Source organism: Pongo abelii, chromosome 6 (assembly GCF_028885655.2).
Source record: "Pongo abelii isolate AG06213 chromosome 6, NHGRI_mPonAbe1-v2.0_pri, whole genome shotgun sequence".
Classification (NCBI taxonomy): Eukaryota; Metazoa; Chordata; class Mammalia; order Primates; family Hominidae; genus Pongo; species Pongo abelii.
The window spans coordinates 50,811,966-50,830,165 of record NC_071991.2 but is presented as its reverse complement, the minus strand read 5'-3'; the positions used below and the strand labels follow the sequence as shown (position 1 = coordinate 50,830,165).

The window sequence follows — 18,200 nt, the reverse complement described above, 5'->3', positions numbered from 1 at the left end:
GACCCATTATTACACGGCACTAATTAAAAGCACCTTGACTATTTGCAAGCTAGCTGAACACAATAGATTCTACTGATACGGAAATTATTAGTCAACCACAGCCTAGTTCTCAAAGAGATCTTGAGTACTTTAAGATTACTAACAGCCTAAGAGGTTCGATAGTGTTCCATTCGCAGCTGACACAACCTTATGGAATAAATGTGCTCTTTACAAAGATTCCATGTTATAAAAATGAGCAAAAGGATGAGGCTAAGAGAATAATAATAGATCATAAATGCCGTAATTAGATTAGTGAATTTAACTGTTCTGTGCCTTGAACTCAGTTTTACAATTTCTTTTATTTTTTTCCATCTCTCTTTCAAAGATGCAAGTAATTTTCATGGCACTCAATACCCAGCTGAACAATTTCCTGTAGCACACGAATCACACAAGCCCTCTGCTTCCTAGAGAATAATTCTATTCCTCTGGGCATTGAACTTACTTTACACTTATTCTTTGAATGAAACAATTCTATATCCAGACAATGGTGTTTTCCACCTTAGTCTTTCCATCTCAGTTTGAACTACCCTTTAGGGATATTATCTTTTTACCACCTATTGATTATGTATTTAAAATATCACAGCATTTCCTTTGAGTGTTCCATAGATTTAAAAAAAAATTTATAAGCTCATGTGATCAAAGGGCACTTTCTTCAAAATAGCAAGTTTCTTCAAAAACTCAAGCCTGCAGCTGGAAGATGGGAGATGGGAGGAATGACTCTTTGACCCTGTGGTTTATGTACTCCGCACTTACGATGGGATCATTTGGCAGGGTAACACAGGTGGCTGTGTAGTTTGGGTGGAATTAGGCTGTAGTTGCTTAGCTAATATAAAAAGCAGGGTAGAACTAAGGCTTAGTAGCTCAAGAGAGCATTGCCCACTTCCACCACACACTCCCACCCCAACTCTTGACACTTAGCAAATAATTTTAAAATATTTCCTTTCTACCATCTGTTCACTTTATCAACTTTACCTGAAAAGATTACGTCACATCTACCTGAAAGCATTAACACATGGAGAGCATGGCTTTTTACTTTATTTTTAGTAGAGCTTTACACTTGGTGAACCCAGAGAATACATCCTACCTTCCCCTTTCTTTGGTGTAAAATTTCAATAGAAAAACTATCAATTTGTAAACCTCACTATGGTATAGCTACAAATTTTGTACCTCCTCTCTCCTTTTTGCACATTCTCTCTCCTTTCAGTGGACAACAGCAAAAGCAACAATAACAACCAGGAAACAAACAACGCAAAACAACAATATCCACAAAATTAAACAAAACCCACAAAAAACCGAACTAGTGGTCTGGAGCTAGGTCACCTATTTGAAGGGGGAAGAATAAGTTGGTAAAGCACTCACTAGTAAGAAGGGAAAATTGGAAGGCCCTTCCTGCAGTGGAAGGAATGTGGCTGCTGCTCGCATCCCCAGATGAGACATATGCTTCAGCTTTAGCCTTCTGACTCTGCCAGTTATTGCTACCCAATTTCCCATGCAGAGAATGGAAAAACTCATCCCAGCTGCAGGAAGGACTATCACCAGCCTCTCAAAGCCTTCCATGAAGTTTTCATCTCGTAAGATGCCTATTTAAAATATTATTTGGAAGAGCAGTTCCCTCAATTACAACTTATTAGGTTTTTTTTTTTGTTTTGCCTTTCACTACTGTAATCTACTTTGTATGGATTTTGCTCATGTAGAGGGTAAAAATATCCATGCAAACACATATGTAAATGATATAGCCAGACAAAGGCATCTGTAGTAGAGTAAGTCATCCCTTCACAATGTGAAGCCTAGCATTGGTCTGTGAAAAATCTTCTTAATGTAATAATAACAAGGAGAAAAAGGAAGACAGGAGAGTGAATTACAAATTATTCTCTTACTTTGGGGATCGTGTTTTATGAGTGGGATGTCATGAGTTTTGAGAAGGGTTTACTGGAAACACGGCAGATCTGCATCTTTCAAAGTGTATGGACCACCAGTCCACTGCAAGGAAAGAACACAGTCATTCACTGTGAGTTGAATTCCCATGAACTCAGTTGCCCCAAGTCTCAAATTTAGTATATCATTGTCAGTAGTAAAGACATTGGAAATCCCTGGTGTGTACATTCTCAACGATTTGTGGTGCTTAGAAGAACAGTATTTGCCTACTGTCTAGGAAAGAGATTTGTAGTTTGGAAAATTTTGCAACATGGAAAATCTTCAGAATTATGCTGTAAAAGTTAGACTTTGTATGGAATTGATTTTCTCCCCTCATCTTTCTTGCTGGGCAGCTGCCTGGCTACAGGCTTGTGAGGTCAAGTTTCTTCAATACCTGACAGAGTGTATTACAAATCATCTTATGGTTTGCTTGTCTTCTTTCAAAATGGCTGTTTCAGTGTCTTGACAAGCATGAAACTCACAATGTCTTTGGCTTCACAGATTCAGTGTATCACTGTTACCAGGGTAATTCATTTATTTACTGAGTACATACTATGTGCTATATAATGTGTTAGATGATAGGGTATGAAGAAATAGAATTCATTTTCTATGATAGTTGTAGCTGCCAGAGTTGACATGGTCTTCTCACAGAGATCCACATGGGAGGTCAGCCCAGCCTGTGGGTTTCTAGCCGTATGTCCCTTCTCTCATACCTGGTCCCATCACTGTCTTCTCCTTATCAAATTATTCCCCAAAGAGACTTTCCTATGGCTCTCTGTCTTCTTTATCTAAGTCTATTTAATTTCTTTTCTGAACTCAGACTCTTCTCTCAACCAAGAAATCTCTAAAATTTTTTTTTATCTAAGCATGTTTCTATTTCTTCCATTGACCGTACAGTGATTTCCCTATGGGTCTTTCCATTTATTTCCTGAGAAACCCAGTTTTAGACTGTGGGTTATTCTACCAGTATCTCTCTTTGAAGTAACTCTTGTGGCAGTTGTATGACCTACTCATAGGAATGCTATCTGTCAGCCTTCTCTCCTCTTGGACTACATCCAAACTTTGGGTGTATTGGCTTAGGAGTCTTACTTCTGGGTGTTTCTTCATGATCTTCCACACATCACTCTGATGTTGCTGCCTTATGCCAATTTCATATCTAGACAAGATCGTCTCTCTCTCTTCTTCCCTCCCACACTTCCTCTCACTATTTCTCTTGTCCCATCACCACCTCATCTTCCAACTTCTGAACATTTGCTCATCAGCTTAATCTTGATCTTTCAGGAACAAAAAGCCTTTCAGGAGGAAAGTCATTTTGCTCTTTCCAGTAGCTCAAAACAGGCAAAATGAAAAATGTTTTTGTCAGGATCACAAGAGGAAAGATTTAAAAAAAAAAAAAAAAAAAAAAAGGCCGCATGCAGTGGCTCATGCCTGTAATCCCAGTGTTTTGGGAAGCCAAGGTGGATGGATTGCCTGAGCTCAAGAGTTCGAGACCAGCCTGGCCAACAGAGTGAAACCCCGTCTCTAAAATACAAAAAATTAGCTGAACATGGTGGCTGGCACTTGTAGTCCCAGCTACTCGGGAGGCTGAGGCAGGAGAATTGCTTGAACCCGGGAGGTGGAGGTTGCAGTTAGCTGAGATCGCACCACTGCACTCCAGCCTGGGCAACAGAGCAACACTGTCTAAAAAACAAACAAACAAACAAAACACGTGGACACATGGGGTAAGTGGGCAGAGACCATTCTGTTAAAAAGAGGCTTCCTCAGTGGGTGCCAGTCTTTGGAGACAGAGAGTGAATAAGGAGAAGTCCCAGGGCCGAAATATACCTTGATCCACCGTAGATGTTTCCTGGTGTCCATGCCACAGGTGGCCACTTGCATTCACTAGTACAGAGTTCACCCATTCACTGGGAAGACTCAGGCACTGCCAGGGTGTTGCCAGAACAGTAAGAAAACACACATTTGAGACATAAACAAAAACTCTGACTAGAAAAGTTTGTCATTTGTTTTGGGTTGAACCTCAGAAGACTTTTCATGAAGGTCTCTCCTTTCTTTTATGGGTGGTATCTTCACACACAGTGTCAGAGTGGATATGACAGCATTTCTTCTTGACCTTCTAGTCAGATGTATCTATGCTGTGTGACAGCATAACATGGCTGTTCTACCTGTGACATAAAAATTCCACCATTCAGAAGGGTCATTGGCCAGTGTGGCTCCTGGAAGTCTTGGTTCAGCATGTCTGGAGGTATATGCATACTTTCAGATAATTTCTTCAACATTTTAGATAGCCAACTTAGGAAACCAAGAAGGGGCTAAGTTCTCTACATTCTGGAGTAAAGAGAATTTCCTTGATGAACCAGCAGTACTGGCCTGCTGATATATGCACAAGAAGAACTCTTGCCCATGGCCTGATAGCCTCCACCACCACCTGAAATGTTGAACCTTTTGAGCAAAACCAGAAAGGAGGCCTGAGGAATAGCAATTAGAAGGGTTTCACAACAACTCAACCCCAAATCCCAAGAAATGTTAATCAAACAGTGTCCATGCCTCAGGAATGGTTGTAAAATAATGAGGGAGCAAATGTTTTCGTTATATCAGTGTTGCCTTTGAAGGGGATATATTCAGAAACTAAATATTGATTGCTTTAATATTCTCATTGTAGGAAATGATTTGGAAATTTTCCTTTGGCATTGGGGGAATAATTACATGGTGGAATTTCTGGCTGTAAATAATTGCATTAAAAAACAATCATCTTTTTTTTTCCATTTGCACATTGTAGTAGTCATTAGATAAATGAAGGCATGATTTGGACCAACATGATTACTTTAGGAAAAGGGAAAAATATAAACCCTAGAATAGGATGATCAAGGGATAGTCATCTATAGGTCAAACCAGGGGTACATAGGATGTTATCAGGACAAACTTTATACTGTTTAAAAATTCTAAGCTCCAACCAGCAAATGACTCCTATAGTTTCACACATTACTCACTATAGTGAGATTAAGAGGTAACCAAGAATTTGGACCAACCCTTGGTGCTCCTTGTTGGAGGACAGTCAGTCATATGTTCTGTGTAAGGATGTATACATTTGGGAATTATTAGTGCGTTAATGAGTGATTTATTTCCTTTTCCTCTCCTCCTCCTCTAGGTTTGGAAATATCTTGGGATGGAGACAGTTTTGTAGAAGTCATGGCTGCCCCGCATCTCAAGGGCAAGCTCTGTGGTCTTTGTGGCAACTACAATGGACATAAACGTGATGACTTAATTGGTGGAGATGGAAACTTCAAGTTTGATGTGGATGGCTTTGCTGAGTCTTGGAGGGTGGAGTCCAATAAGTTCTGCAACAGACCTCAGAGAAAGCCAGTGCCTGAACTGTGTCAAGGGACAGTCAAGGTAAAGCTCCGGGCCCATCGAGAATGCCAGAAGCTCAAATCCTGGGAGTTTCAGACCTGCCACTCGACTGTGGACTACGCCACTTTCTACCGGTAAGTACAGTGTTCTGGGGGATGGGTTTGGGTTGCAGACCAATAATAGACTTGACCTTGGAACATGGTATATGAAATCTCTTGTTGTGCAGGACAAAGGCTCAAAACCCAGGGTAAACATCGTCTTGCTGTCCAGGAGCTGATCTCATCTTGAATCAGCCCCATTCTATGTCCCAAATTGGGAAATTCCAAGAAGTATTTCAGAGCGATGTCCTCCAGGCAATTCCATGCTTTTATAGGTCTGCACGTTTACTGGAAAGCTGGCTACACTGCAGAGTTTTCCCAGGTGTTAGCTTAACTCTAAGATTGAGGAGGGCTTCCCAAATTCTGGCCTAAACCACAGTAGTACAAGGCAGAGCTGGTTCCCCTAAATGAAATCTCAAGTCACTTGGCTGCCTTTGGGTGTTTGAATGAGTCTGGTTATTCTACCTGAGGAAGAGTTTAGGTCTGCCTTATGGTCTAGCCCAAATCAAATGTGCACATGGAAAATAAGGAAGCAAAATGAGAATTCTTTGGATCTTGGCCAACTGTGAGACTTCACGTCCAGAATCAGATGACAGTAGAAACAGGGCTTGAGGATGGAGGGAGGAAGGACTCTTATTAAGGATCAGGACTCCATGACCTTTTCTAACTCTGTTTAACCCCCTTCCACGCAAAGCAACTGGTTACAAAGGAGACTTGGATTTGACTTCCACACTGCAAGGTTGCGTTTCTGAGTTGATGAGTTTGGCCTGGGTGTACTTCCATTTACTACACAATTCCATGGGTTCAAGAGCTGTGGCTGCCTATAACTTTAACCACTGTGAGTGTGGGAGGAAACACAAGATGAACACAGCCCAAAAGGCCTTGTTTAAGTGATTTGCCTGTGCCTCTTAAAATCAGAAAACTCCTGTGGTCTGAAGCCACAGAGAGGTTATTTTTACTCTTTAATGGCCACCAGTTTATTTCCACTAGTTCTCATTAAATATGATTTTTTTAATTTGATCTTTGGACATAAAAGATAAAGTTCTATAAAGGCGGCTCGAAGTGGGGTGGAAAAAAGACTGTCACTGTCATCACAAATCCCCGAACATGGCTGCATGTGCCAAACCATTTGGCTCCAAGTCATGGGTTTAGCTCCTTCAAGCCATTTTCCTGTTATAATTTGAATTCTCTGGGTCCCTTCTTTCTCCTCTCTGAACCACCCCTAGACTGACCTCTTGTCTAGTGAAACTGAGGGATCTTAACGTGAGACTTTGCAGTGAGTTAAACAGCTAGATAGACAAATCTGGCTTTATTTGGAATCTAAAAACCCTCACTTGAAGGTCTGATGGAAAGCAGTAGAATATAGCAATTAAGAACTTTATGGTGCCCCAGGATTCAAAATCCAGCCCAACTATGCAACCTAAAACAATGACCTAAGCTCTCTAAACCTCACCTTACTTATCTGTGAAGTGGGGATAATGAAAGAACCTACCTTGAAGAGTTGCCATCCAGATTCAGTAAGATTATGAACATGAATGCATGTGCTTAACACAATACCTGCACATAGTCAGTGCTCTATAATTGCTGCCATCATTTCTTCCATGATTAATTAAGTAATGAAGAAGAGTAAGATCTCTTTTGGAAGCTCCTCTATCCTGTTTGCAAATTTGGATTGGGCCCTTCTCTGCTTAAAATAGAGTGGAAAGGCTGTGCTTCTCCCAGGGCCAAGCAGCCTACACCTTTGATTTTTATCCCATTTCAAAGGAATGTATTGAAAACAAAAATTGGAGAGAAGGTCTGAAGAGATTAGTTCCTTTTTTGAATATCTATGCCTTTTGCCTTCGGTGATTTATTTAGTGTTTTGATTTCTGGACTGCAACAGAAACATGATGAGCGCTTCAACAGAAGTTATGAATGATGACTTGGACACTTATGAATAAAGAGCATTGGATTCCTTAAGTGGCCAGGCAAATGCTTCCCTTCTGCCCTTAATGATTCTACAGCATCTACAATGGAGGATGCTTATCTGTGTAAAGGGCTTGATGCCCTGAGGATGCTTATCTGTGTAAAGGGCTTGATGCCCTGAGTTGGGCAGCTCATGAGAATGCTCTTGGGATCTTTGTGCATGGAGATTTAGAGGCCAGGATGTGGTGGGAAGCGGGCTTGTGCTCTCCTGATCAGTGTCATTGTGTCATGGTAGAGTGCCCTTCCACAGTGGGCCACTTCTTCCCGGATAGGGCGGAGGAGCTCAGGAAGGAGAGCTGGGCAATTCTGCCTGCCTCGCCCTCTGCTGGTGATCTCACAGTCCAACAGGAGGATGCACCTTCATGAATCTGAAAGGGAGAGTGACCAGTGTTGGCCAGATCCTGTTTCTCACCCTTATTTCCAAGGGCATGTGTGGCAGAAGAAGAAAATAAACCAGGTGCAACGTCGAAAGATATTCTCTTCTCAGGGGAGCTCCAGAAAGGACCTAACCTCAGGGTTTCTAGGAGACTTTATGGAGCAATGGACTGAGAATGAGCCGTGGGGAAGGGGACAGCAAGCTGGACTCCAGCCCAGCTCTGCCACTGTTAGCAGTGTGCCCTGGTGGCTAGCTGAGTTCAACATCCTTTATCGAAAGAACTGATACACAGTAACTACCTGGCAGGATTGCTCCTCTGAGGACTGAGGCCAGTGGGGGGTACAGCGCTGGCACACGGTAGTCCTGGCACAGAGCGTGCTGCTGTCCTGTGTCCCTTACTTTCTATGGAGAAACTTGCCCCTGGATTGGCCGTTTACCTTTCTGATTGTCCACATCTTCTCCTGATGTCATCACGGAGGACTGATTACATAAATTCCCCCTGAGGAATCTGTGGAACAATCTCAAAATGAACTGTTTCTCTTTTGCGACACTTCCTCCAGGTAGTGTAAGTGACAGTTGCATTGCAATCATTTAAAAAACTATTGTTTTTTGTCTCATGAGAATGTCATGTGTTCATTGTACTTGTAAATAATGTTGAAAAAGTAAGGCAAAATCAGCAATCATATGACATTCCACACATGTAAATTTTTGCTGGTACATTTGATATCATTGGTGGAATTTCTAAAATGAACCCAAAAATATAGTCAGATCTGTGGCTGTGACACATTTTTTGAGTCCTTACAGGACTAATGAGACTTGCGTTGATATCATGGATGGCCATATACATAAATTGCATTCGAATTTGATTTATTTTATTTTCCCGCCATTCTCCAACAGATATCTGTATTTTCCTTTAAGGACAAAGAATGAAGTAGCATAACACACCCAAATAACTTTCTGAGCACCACTGTCTTGTAACAGAGGGAAGGGAGAATGCAAATAGAGTATTTTTTCTGAGAAAATATTATCCATTTTGGGTTTTCTTACTTTTATAACAAATCCCACAGGGCAAATTCTATGATAATTATGAGATAGTGCTTCTTATAAGGTCAAAATAATAATGACAATGTCTCTGAATTAGGTTTTACTTTTGAAATGTCTATGGTTTATTTTATTTATTTATTTTTTTGAGACAGAGTCTTGCTCTGTCACCCAGGCTGGAGTGCAGTGGCACAATCTCGGCTCACTGCAACCTCTGCCCCACAGGTTCTAATGATGCTCCTGCCTCAGCTTCCCAAGTAGCTGGGAATATAGGCACCCACCACCACACCTGGCTAATTTTTGTATTTTTAGTAGACACAGGTTTTCACCATGTTGGCCAGGCTGGTCTCGAATTCCTGACCTCAGGTGATCTGCCTGCCTCGGCCTCTCAAAGTGCTGGGATTACAGGTGTGAGCCACCGTGCCCACACTGCAATGTCTATGGTTTATAACTCCTATTTATTTTGGTCTTTTATTCAATTTAACATTTTTAATAGTAAACTGTCCAGTGTATAAGTACTTGAAAAACTACCACTTTGTAAATGAATGAGAAATTACTTCATAGTAATCAATATTTCTTTATTTTTTCTGTTTTGGGAATTTTTTTAAGCTTCACAAATCAATTTGACCCATTTTGGCTAATTTGGCATAAAAATTCGATATATAATTAAGTTCCTTTCAATCAGCATAGCTTGCTTTAATTAACTAACTGAATATGTTTGGGTACAAAATAATTTAGTTACAAACTGCAGAAAAGTTTTAACTAAATGCATTGATAACACGTCTCAAGTCTTAGCTTTGCTAATTGACGTCTCAAATTAGATAACCCTCTTTAACAATTTTTTGCATTATCCTTTATTAGTGCATTACAGAAATTCCCAGGAGCTAGAGAGGCAGTGTACTGTGTACCCACCTGGAAAAATTAACTTGAAGTTGTTTAGATTATATTTGGATTCAAATGTAGGCTACCTCGAAGAGAAAAAGTGTTGGGTGTGTTCTTGCCTTCTTTCTCCTTTTTCATCTCATATTCATCTCTCTCCTCCAGCCTCATATTGTTTCTCCCTTCATGTCCCAGATGCCAACCGAGCAATCCAAGAGGAATAGGCAAACTCCTACCACAAAGGCTCTCTGGAGATCCTTAGCGGCCAGTATCAAACCTACCTTCCCGCTGTGGACTTAGGCCACAGGATAGGACAAGCCCTGGGCAGCCTAGGGCACAAAGAGAGGCCAGGAGATGAGCTAGGCCTTTGTGGGTCAAACTGGGGAAAGTGTTTTATTCTTTGTGCCTATGAAATACCAGCAATGGGCTTTTTCCCTAACTCCACTCACATCTTGGAAGAAATTGTTGCAAGTAAGTATAACTTGCCCACAAAGCAGAACTCTTAAGTTAGGGCGGGACTGCATTTCAGAGAAGTCAGAAAAATGAATGTGAAGTGCAGTGAAGCCCAGACATTTAGAGACCACAATCATCTCAGGACTGTTTTCCTCTCTGCACTCTCCTTGATGGGGTATCATTCACCAGGGCGAAAGCCCTGTTCACTTGTTCAGTTTGGGAAAGTGTCTGGGGATTCCCAGTCTAGGAAATGTTCTTTTCCTTCCATGCAGTGGTTTTTACAGCTGTAAGGAATTGAAGTCATGCCAGAGGATTCACAGATGTGTCCTTTCCTGTTGAGGTACTGGGAGGTAGGAGGTGGGAGGTCGTGCGGGAGAACACTGGAACTCTGACAGGACCTTTGTGTTGGATATACTGGGATCCTGGGACTGCCAGTGGCTTGCATCCAGGGGAAGATCACAGACTTCCTGAATGACTGATTGTATATGTTCTTACAAAGGAGACTGATCACTTATCATAAAGCAATAGAAAATATACAGGCAAGGGGTACAGACTTCATGTGTTTGTGTATGAGAAAAATCATATAAAGCTAAATGCTATTCTATAATTAAAATCAAGTCAATTTCCCCTACTTCAAAGAACGACATGCTTGAAAACATTTTTGTTTACATCTTGTAATGACTTGTCAAGAACTGCCATTAGAACTAGGGTCCTAAATCAAATGAGATGTTTTATTTTAAAGTGTGACATTATATGCCTTTTATTTTTCCTTAGCTGACTCAACTGTTAGGTCACACTGAGTTCGTAATTAAGGTATGCTGACACCAGGTGGCAGTAGACACCGCAGTTGCAGCACTTACCACATTTCAGTCCTTAAAAGTCTGTTTTTAATTCACTGTGTCTACAAACACGATGAACATTCTTGCCTCTGAGTTCATGTCATTCTCCTGCCTCCCTAAGATGCCTTCACTTTCTACATTGATTTAACCCACTTATGCCTAGTGTTCCATTTTTGGAACTCTAAGCATGTAGGAGTTATTTACATCCTACTGCTCAAGGTCATCACCAGGGTCTGATAGAAAAAATTAAAAAAAAATGCAATCTCAGGCATGAATTAAGCTGAAGACACAGCTCCAGTTTCATCCTAGACTTTGGAAAATGCTCTTTAGTTTTTTAGTTATTCCAATTGTGCTCATTATCATTTAACTCATGTTCTATGTTGCACTGCTTCTTATTTCTTCAGCATTGGATTTTAAGTTCTCTGGGGAATGGGGAACCTCTTCTTTTTTGACCCTTTTGTATTTCACCCAGCTCCACCCCTAGAAGGGCTGCTCCTCCTAGCCTGCCTTTCACTGAAATCCTCTCTGATCTCCTTGTGACTTTTGCTGTCCCCAATTCTGAGTTCATCTTAGGTCTTTATCCCCATGCACAATTAGACACTTACAGTCAAAGTGTGCACACTTCTCTGTCTTTTCATTTAATAAACTGGTCAGGGTGAGTAGAGTCTTTGGTCCACCTTTGATGCTTCAAATGCTGTGAGCACTTCTTATTGCACAAGTCTATTTGCGACTCCCAGTGGTAGGCAAGATGACCCTTCTGAATTTCTCCATCCAGCTCTGCCTGTTTATAATTCACAAGTCTCTTGGACCTCCTGGTTCCTCTTCTGTCCCTCAGGTAGTGTTTGGGCTTGTCATCTTCTTATGAAATACTCGCATCCACAGATGTTTCTGCCCTGACCTCTCTCAGTTTGCCTGAGGCCCTCAAACTAGCCTCTTCTTGTATGGTGTTACAACAACTGGACCTCCAATGGGGTGATTAGTCCTTTACCCTGGCGTCACTCAGCAATTTGCCTAATAGTCGCATCCCTTTTGCCTTGTCATTGGCTCTGAGCCTTCTGTCAGGCTGGACTCAAATCTTTACGGTGATTTCCCTTCAATCTTTCATTTGTTCTTCTCCACCTCACCCACAAGTAGGCTTTTTCCTGTTTGATCCATCCAAGTCACCCAAAACAAGGATCTTAAATAGCTTTCTAGCTACCTGGATTTTAGCTTCAAAATCTGGTCAGTCCAATTTTCTTGGAGCCAAAGTAAAAAGAAAGACATGAATTCATTCAGAAAGGTATGAAAATGTATGGAACATCATTTTATCCAAGTCTAAAATTCTCTTATGTTTAATTTTTCATCTTGAAGAAAGACAAATACTGTTTCTTTAAAAAGAGAAAATATAGAAAACTATTCATATCTTAACAGATTAACCTTTGTGGAGAGATTGAGTCAACTGTATAGTTAGCCAACTTCAAAGTTAGAAAGAGCACAGTCCACACAAGACTACTCTCACTTCTGACACCACAAGTTTAGAGGTGATCCCAGAGCACTCTCAAGGTCAGGAATTTGCTAGAAGGAACTCAAGTGGTAATACTCATGGGTGTGATTTATATTTATACTATAGGAAAAGGATATAGATCAAAATCAAAAGAGATACATAAGGCAGAATCGAGAGATGTCTAAACATGGAGCTTCTGCTGTCCTCACCTCATGGCATCATGGGCTGGCATTAACTCCTCTTGTCCACAATATCCACTGGGTATTGCCAACCAGCAATGCTCACCCAAGCCTTTGGTGTTCAGAGTTTTTATTGGAACCCAATCGCATGCCACCTGCATGGATGATCTTATCTTCTAGCCCCTCTTGGAGGTGTAATGTGCTAATGCTTTTGGTCTTCAATTTCTCTAGATGTTGGAAATGTTACTGCATAGCCCAAAGCCCCATACTAAATCCTATTGTTAGGCTGTCTAGTGACCAAATGCCTCAGGCAAAAACACACTCCCGTCAGGCAGGACATTCCAGGGGCTTAACGATTGTCTCTTTGTGGCCAAAGGCAGAGGGCAAGACCAGACTCTCTTTGGGCAAGGTTAATTCTTTACTGCATAACCTTCCTAGCTCAAGGTTAAATGCCATTTTGATTTGATTTTATATATTTAGCTTTAAGTTTATTGTAAGCATAAACATCCTGGAATTTTATAGTGTTTCTCCTCAGAAAATTACATTCTGAGATGCAATTAGAAGAGACTTTTGAGCACAGATTTGAATAAGTGTCACTGTAGGAGGTAAAACACTAATTATTTTGTAGCATCTCTTTTGGCTGCTTAGGGGACTTCTCGATTACTTCTTAGTAAGCAGGAGGCAGAATGGTGTAACTTAATTATATTTTCATTATTTATGGGTATAAAGATCTTTGCATGCATGAGAATGAGGCTGACATGAGTACTGTTTTCCTCATTTTACCGTGGAGCTAATTGAGGCACTGAGAGGGGAAGAGACTCATTCCAGGCTGCCCGCACAGCTGAGCAGCTAGCCTGACAGGCACACCTGGTCTGGGGGCTCCATCAGAGAACAGTCAGAGTGTGCACACTTCTATCACTGTCCACTCGGGTTTTCAAATATCCTGCTCTGCCATGAGCTCTCAGAGGAGGAGTTTATCAGTTATTTAATTCACTCCTTTTTACAGCTTTCAGCTGAACACCTGCTACGTACTAGGTTCTGTCATAGGGATGGCGATTTGGGACTTAACAAGAGAGACAAAGCTCCTCCTTCAGAAAATCATTGCCTAGTGTGGGCAGACAGCTATGCATGAGAAATAAGGCCATTCCTGACTGCAAGAAGAGTAATGGAGGGAATAGGGCAGTGTGACGGGGTGGGCCTGGGGGTGGCCGATTTTGAGGTAGGTGGACAGGAAAAGACTGGGTGGGGAGCTCTCCCTTGAATGGAACGTGCCCTCTGGGAAGAGCCAGTGAGGAGGCAGGCAGGGGAGCAGCGGGTCCCACACTGGACAGGGCAAGGCCTATTTGAAGGCCGCCATGACTGCTGCTTTTAGAAAACGACCAGTACAATGGTACGAGTGAGTGTGGTACAGGTGTCAAGTTGGCTTTGCGCCAGACTGCCTGGGTCAATTTCTGAGCTCCTTAACTTACAAGCCCTTGCTGTTAGGCAGGCGAGCTCACCCACTGAAGCCCCTGATTATTCCCCCATGTGTAAAAGGGGATGCGGAGAGGACCTACCCCATTGCTATGAGGGTTTGTGTGAGGGTTGCATCAGTCATTCCAGATAAGGCACTTATCCAGGCCTGGTACAGAGTAAATGCTCAGTCAAGGTCAATTTCATTATTAATATAATTTTATTATAGAAGCCTGTTCTGTGTGGTGTTTACCTACCTTCAGAACGTCCTATGCTATCTGGTGCCAGTACTTGAAGAGGTTTTCTTCTTTATTTTACATGGTCATTGCTAGACTCATTCGGAATAACTTCTTCCCGTTCTGTGCAGAAATTGATACTGTTTCCTAAAATGAAATAAAAATAAAAATAAACACTTTGGAATGAGTTAAAATTTCCATAATGCGCTTTTCATAAATTATTTCAATGGATAAGATTGAACTGAAGGGGAAGGTGCAGAAAAGATAATTAATTCCATAAGATGAATATACAACTCTGAACTTGAGAAATAATCAACTCGCCCTCGGTGTGCTTTACAGGGTGGAGGCTGAGAAGGAGCTCAGGTGTTTTGTTGTTTGTAGGGGTAGAATTCAGGCTGTAGGAAAAGAAGAAATACATGACAAATTTTAACTTTTTTGATGCTCGTCTTCCTTGCCTTTGTAAACAGTAATTTGAGTATAATTTAATTTTATGTGATAATTCAAAGTTAATGTTGGTGTGTCAGTTGCAGTTAGGACCACCTTTTCTAGGAGACCCTTGAAAGGGGAAGGGACTTCTGAGATCTCCTTGGTATTTCTATCTTTAATCTTATGTCTTTTTCTTTTGGCTTCCCTTTGCCCTACTGCCTTCTCCTCATTGGATGGAGAAAATAATGTTAGTTCATTTTGTATGCAAATGAAGTATTTAAAGATTCTGAAAGAAGACTCAAAAGTTCTCTCCTATGAGAAAAGTGAAAGAACTTGAGGACATGAGCTGTATTTTTTCCCTTTTCCCAGGAGTTATCAGACAGCTCAGAGCCAAGTTTATGACCCATTTCTATCCAATATACAGAACTTCCAGGCATGATTTTTTTTTAAATTAACCTCAAGCCTGGTTTTATTTTTATCTTTCCTGTTTCTTTCCTCTCATTCACATTTCATTTTATTTTATTCTGCAAGTAGTTTTGTAAGCTGACTTAAATCCTTTCTGGAACAAGTTGGAGAGTAAGTGACAGTGGCCATTGGCAAAGGATCTAATGCTTCTGAATTTCCTTTCTTTTTTCATTATGAAATAGAGATAATATCTTCACCCAACTGGTTCTCATGAGGCTGGATGAGGTTTCATTTGTAAATCCCAGATGGAATGACCAAGGTGTCTCTTTCTCCTGGTCACATCACCAGCAAGGTCTAGTGGCTCTTGTGAGAACAGGCCTGAGTGCTGTGGTTTCAGGTTGCCCTTTGAAAAATCAGGATATCCACCTGGGTGCCAGAACTCCTTGCAAGCAAGAGGACCTGGGGTGGGTGTCCTCAGAGGTGGCCCTGTGTGGGCTGGTTTCCATCAGGCCACATACAGATTGGTTGGAGCTTTAATGCATTATGAGGCCAGCATTGTGACTCAGTGAAACCACATGGGCAGGCACAGCATCTTGTGAAATCAGCTGGTGTTCTGGCAGCAGCAGGGGCCTCTCAGAGAAGGCACACTGGCCTCTGTGCTGTTTTGGGAGCAGTATCAGGGCTTTGGGCTCGGGCTCAGAGCTGTGCTGGGTTTGACGGCCATCCAGGACTTTGTCCGTTTCCCAATCAACTTGGCAAAAATTAAAATTGATGGGGGCATGTGCAAATACGAAATAAGAGTGGAGGCTTTTGCATTCCTGGACACTCCAACACATTGTACTCTGTTTATGTGGAAATCTGAGACTCAGTCTCATTTTTCTTCTGACTTGGCAAGTAAAATGAGCAGCAGGGCTGCTGCACTGTCCGTGACACTTGCACACAGAGATTGAACAGTTGTGTAGCCGAGACCAGATATTCAGAAGTGTGCACATTTAAAAAAAAAGACTTGGGGGTTGGCAGCTTTATTAAGGAAGAAAGTGCTGAGAAAATGATATTCGTGTATCCAAAGGCATCTTTTCTAGATTAGTGGTTAATTATTCATGTCTAGGAGTCCAATGAAATCAATCAATAAATTAAAATAGGCACATATTACCTATTACCAAAAAAGAGCATAGATTCTTTTACAGTCATGATTGATTGATTAAGTAATGACACCAGGCACTGTTCAAGGTGCTGGAATTGGAAAGGAGTCCTCCAGGGAATGAGAAAGGAGTCCTCTAGCTCACAGAGCTTGCAGGGCAGGTTAATGAATGAGCAAAACGAGTTACCAGGGATGTGGAGAGAGAGGGTTGTGTTTTCTGATAGAGGGTATGCTGGATGCTATGAGAAATGTACTCTGCCTGGGGGCTGGCTTCCTGGAGGAGGTGACTTCTAGGCCAAAACCAAAAGCATATGTAGGGTTTAGCTGGACAAAAAGAGGAGCAGGAGGAACAAAGGAAGAGAACAAAGGAAAAGATTCCAGCTACAGAAGACTTCATGTTCACAGCCATGGAGGCTAGGGAGAGCCTGGCACAGGCAGCTGAGAGACTGTTTTGTGAGGTGGTGCCATAGGCTTCAGGTTATGTGGACAGGAAATTAGAAAGCAAAGGCAGAGGCCAAATTATTACAGTTTCATGCACCAGCATTCACCAGACATGGAGGGGGCACGCTGCAGTGTTTTCCACCATTAACTATGGGCAGGTTATACTGAACAGGGGTTTAATAAAGCTCAGGACTCTTCATTTGCTCATCATTCATTTATTTCTCAAGTAGTTTGTTATACCTATTACATAGTCTATGTGTCAGGTCCATAGTTTTCAAGCTTTAGCATGAAATGGAATCACCTTCAGAGCTGATTCAGTGGGTCTAGGTGGGGCTTGAACATTTGCATTTCTAACAAGTTCCCAGGTTGATGCTGGGGTTCGGGAATCACATCTTGAGAACCATTGTGCCAGGTGAGGAAATTACAAGAATAGTCCAGGATCATGTGGGTCCCCACATTCCTTTTGGTCACCAAGGGGACTTAATTTTCTGAGTCCCTGTTTACTCAAAGAATTTTTTTGAGTCTTTGAGTGAACAGGGCTCAGGTTTCTTTTGTACAATCAATTGCTAAACATTAGAGACAAGAATCCAATGTGGGTCCCTGGTTAAAAGGGTTAGGAACTAATCTTATGGCCACCTAGATAGACCAAAGTGGTGATTTGAGCTCAGTGGCATTTTCTTGGCCTATAGTGGTTTAAAGTATACTCCTGATTTTTTTTTGGAAGAAAAAGGGCACTGGTTTTACTGCCTCCTCGTTCATGAAGTCATGCCCAGAGAAAGTGCTGGACTTACTTGGCTGGGTCGTAAAGGGAAGCCAGAATTAGAATCCAGAGTCAAAGTTCTCCTGGTCGCTGAGATGCTTTCCATAGAGAGGCCAGTGTGGGGAACCACCCTGGTAACTTTTAGATGAATTATCCAGGACCCAGTAAGGGAGGGAGGAGAAAACACTGGATACATGTGGCTTTGTTGCTGGACAGAAATGAAGCCCAGTATTCCTGTGCAGAGCTGCCCAAATTCTCTCCCACCATGCACAGGAGGGAGAGGCCCGGAGCCAGGAGTGCAGGCCCATGCACCCGGAACAGCCAACAGGATGTATCTGTAAAAATCTGCTTCCTTTTTACTGGCTTCAGGCTTTTAAAGAGTCTGGTCAATGGGCACAAAGAGTAGGGAAATATATGATTTGCAAGGAAATGGGGAAATCTGGTGATGATACTGGAATTAATCATTCTTTTAACATGAAAGAGTTGTTCTTTATGATCCTTACCATCTTACCTAGTGTTTGGAGTTTAAAGGAGGGAGAGAGAGAGGGTGAACTGGTTTCTTCATTGTATCTCCAGCAAATGGCCCATCTGCGAGCATGAAGGTAGATGCATTTGAACTGCTCAAAGAACTTGGGACAGAAGACCTTTCAGAACCCCTGAAAGCTTTTCCATATGAAGAGGAAACCAGGAAATTGAAGTCTTCATTTTGTCTTTGTGATCAAAGC

General features: G+C 41.8%; 1 protein-coding gene and 1 long non-coding RNA gene across 3 annotated transcripts in view; one reads left to right on the top strand and one right to left on the bottom strand.

Annotated features, from left to right (window-relative positions):
* The window catches only part of BMPER (BMP binding endothelial regulator), a 249,313-nt gene that overhangs the window by 175,604 nt on the left and 55,509 nt on the right, over positions 1-18,200 (top strand). For both annotated transcript variants that reach the window (XM_024250401.3, XM_063726025.1), the window contains one exon: positions 5,099-5,435. In XM_024250401.3, coding sequence (XP_024106169.2) covers positions 5,099-5,435 — 337 coding nt within the window. The remainder of the gene's footprint in view (positions 1-5,098; positions 5,436-18,200) is intronic.
* On the bottom strand, positions 11,568-15,645 carry LOC129060342 (uncharacterized). The gene is made up of 3 exons (XR_008526953.1): positions 15,396-15,645; positions 14,324-14,697; positions 11,568-12,187 (listed from the first exon to the last, which is right to left on the bottom strand). It is a non-coding gene; the product is annotated as an uncharacterized LOC129060342 (long non-coding RNA).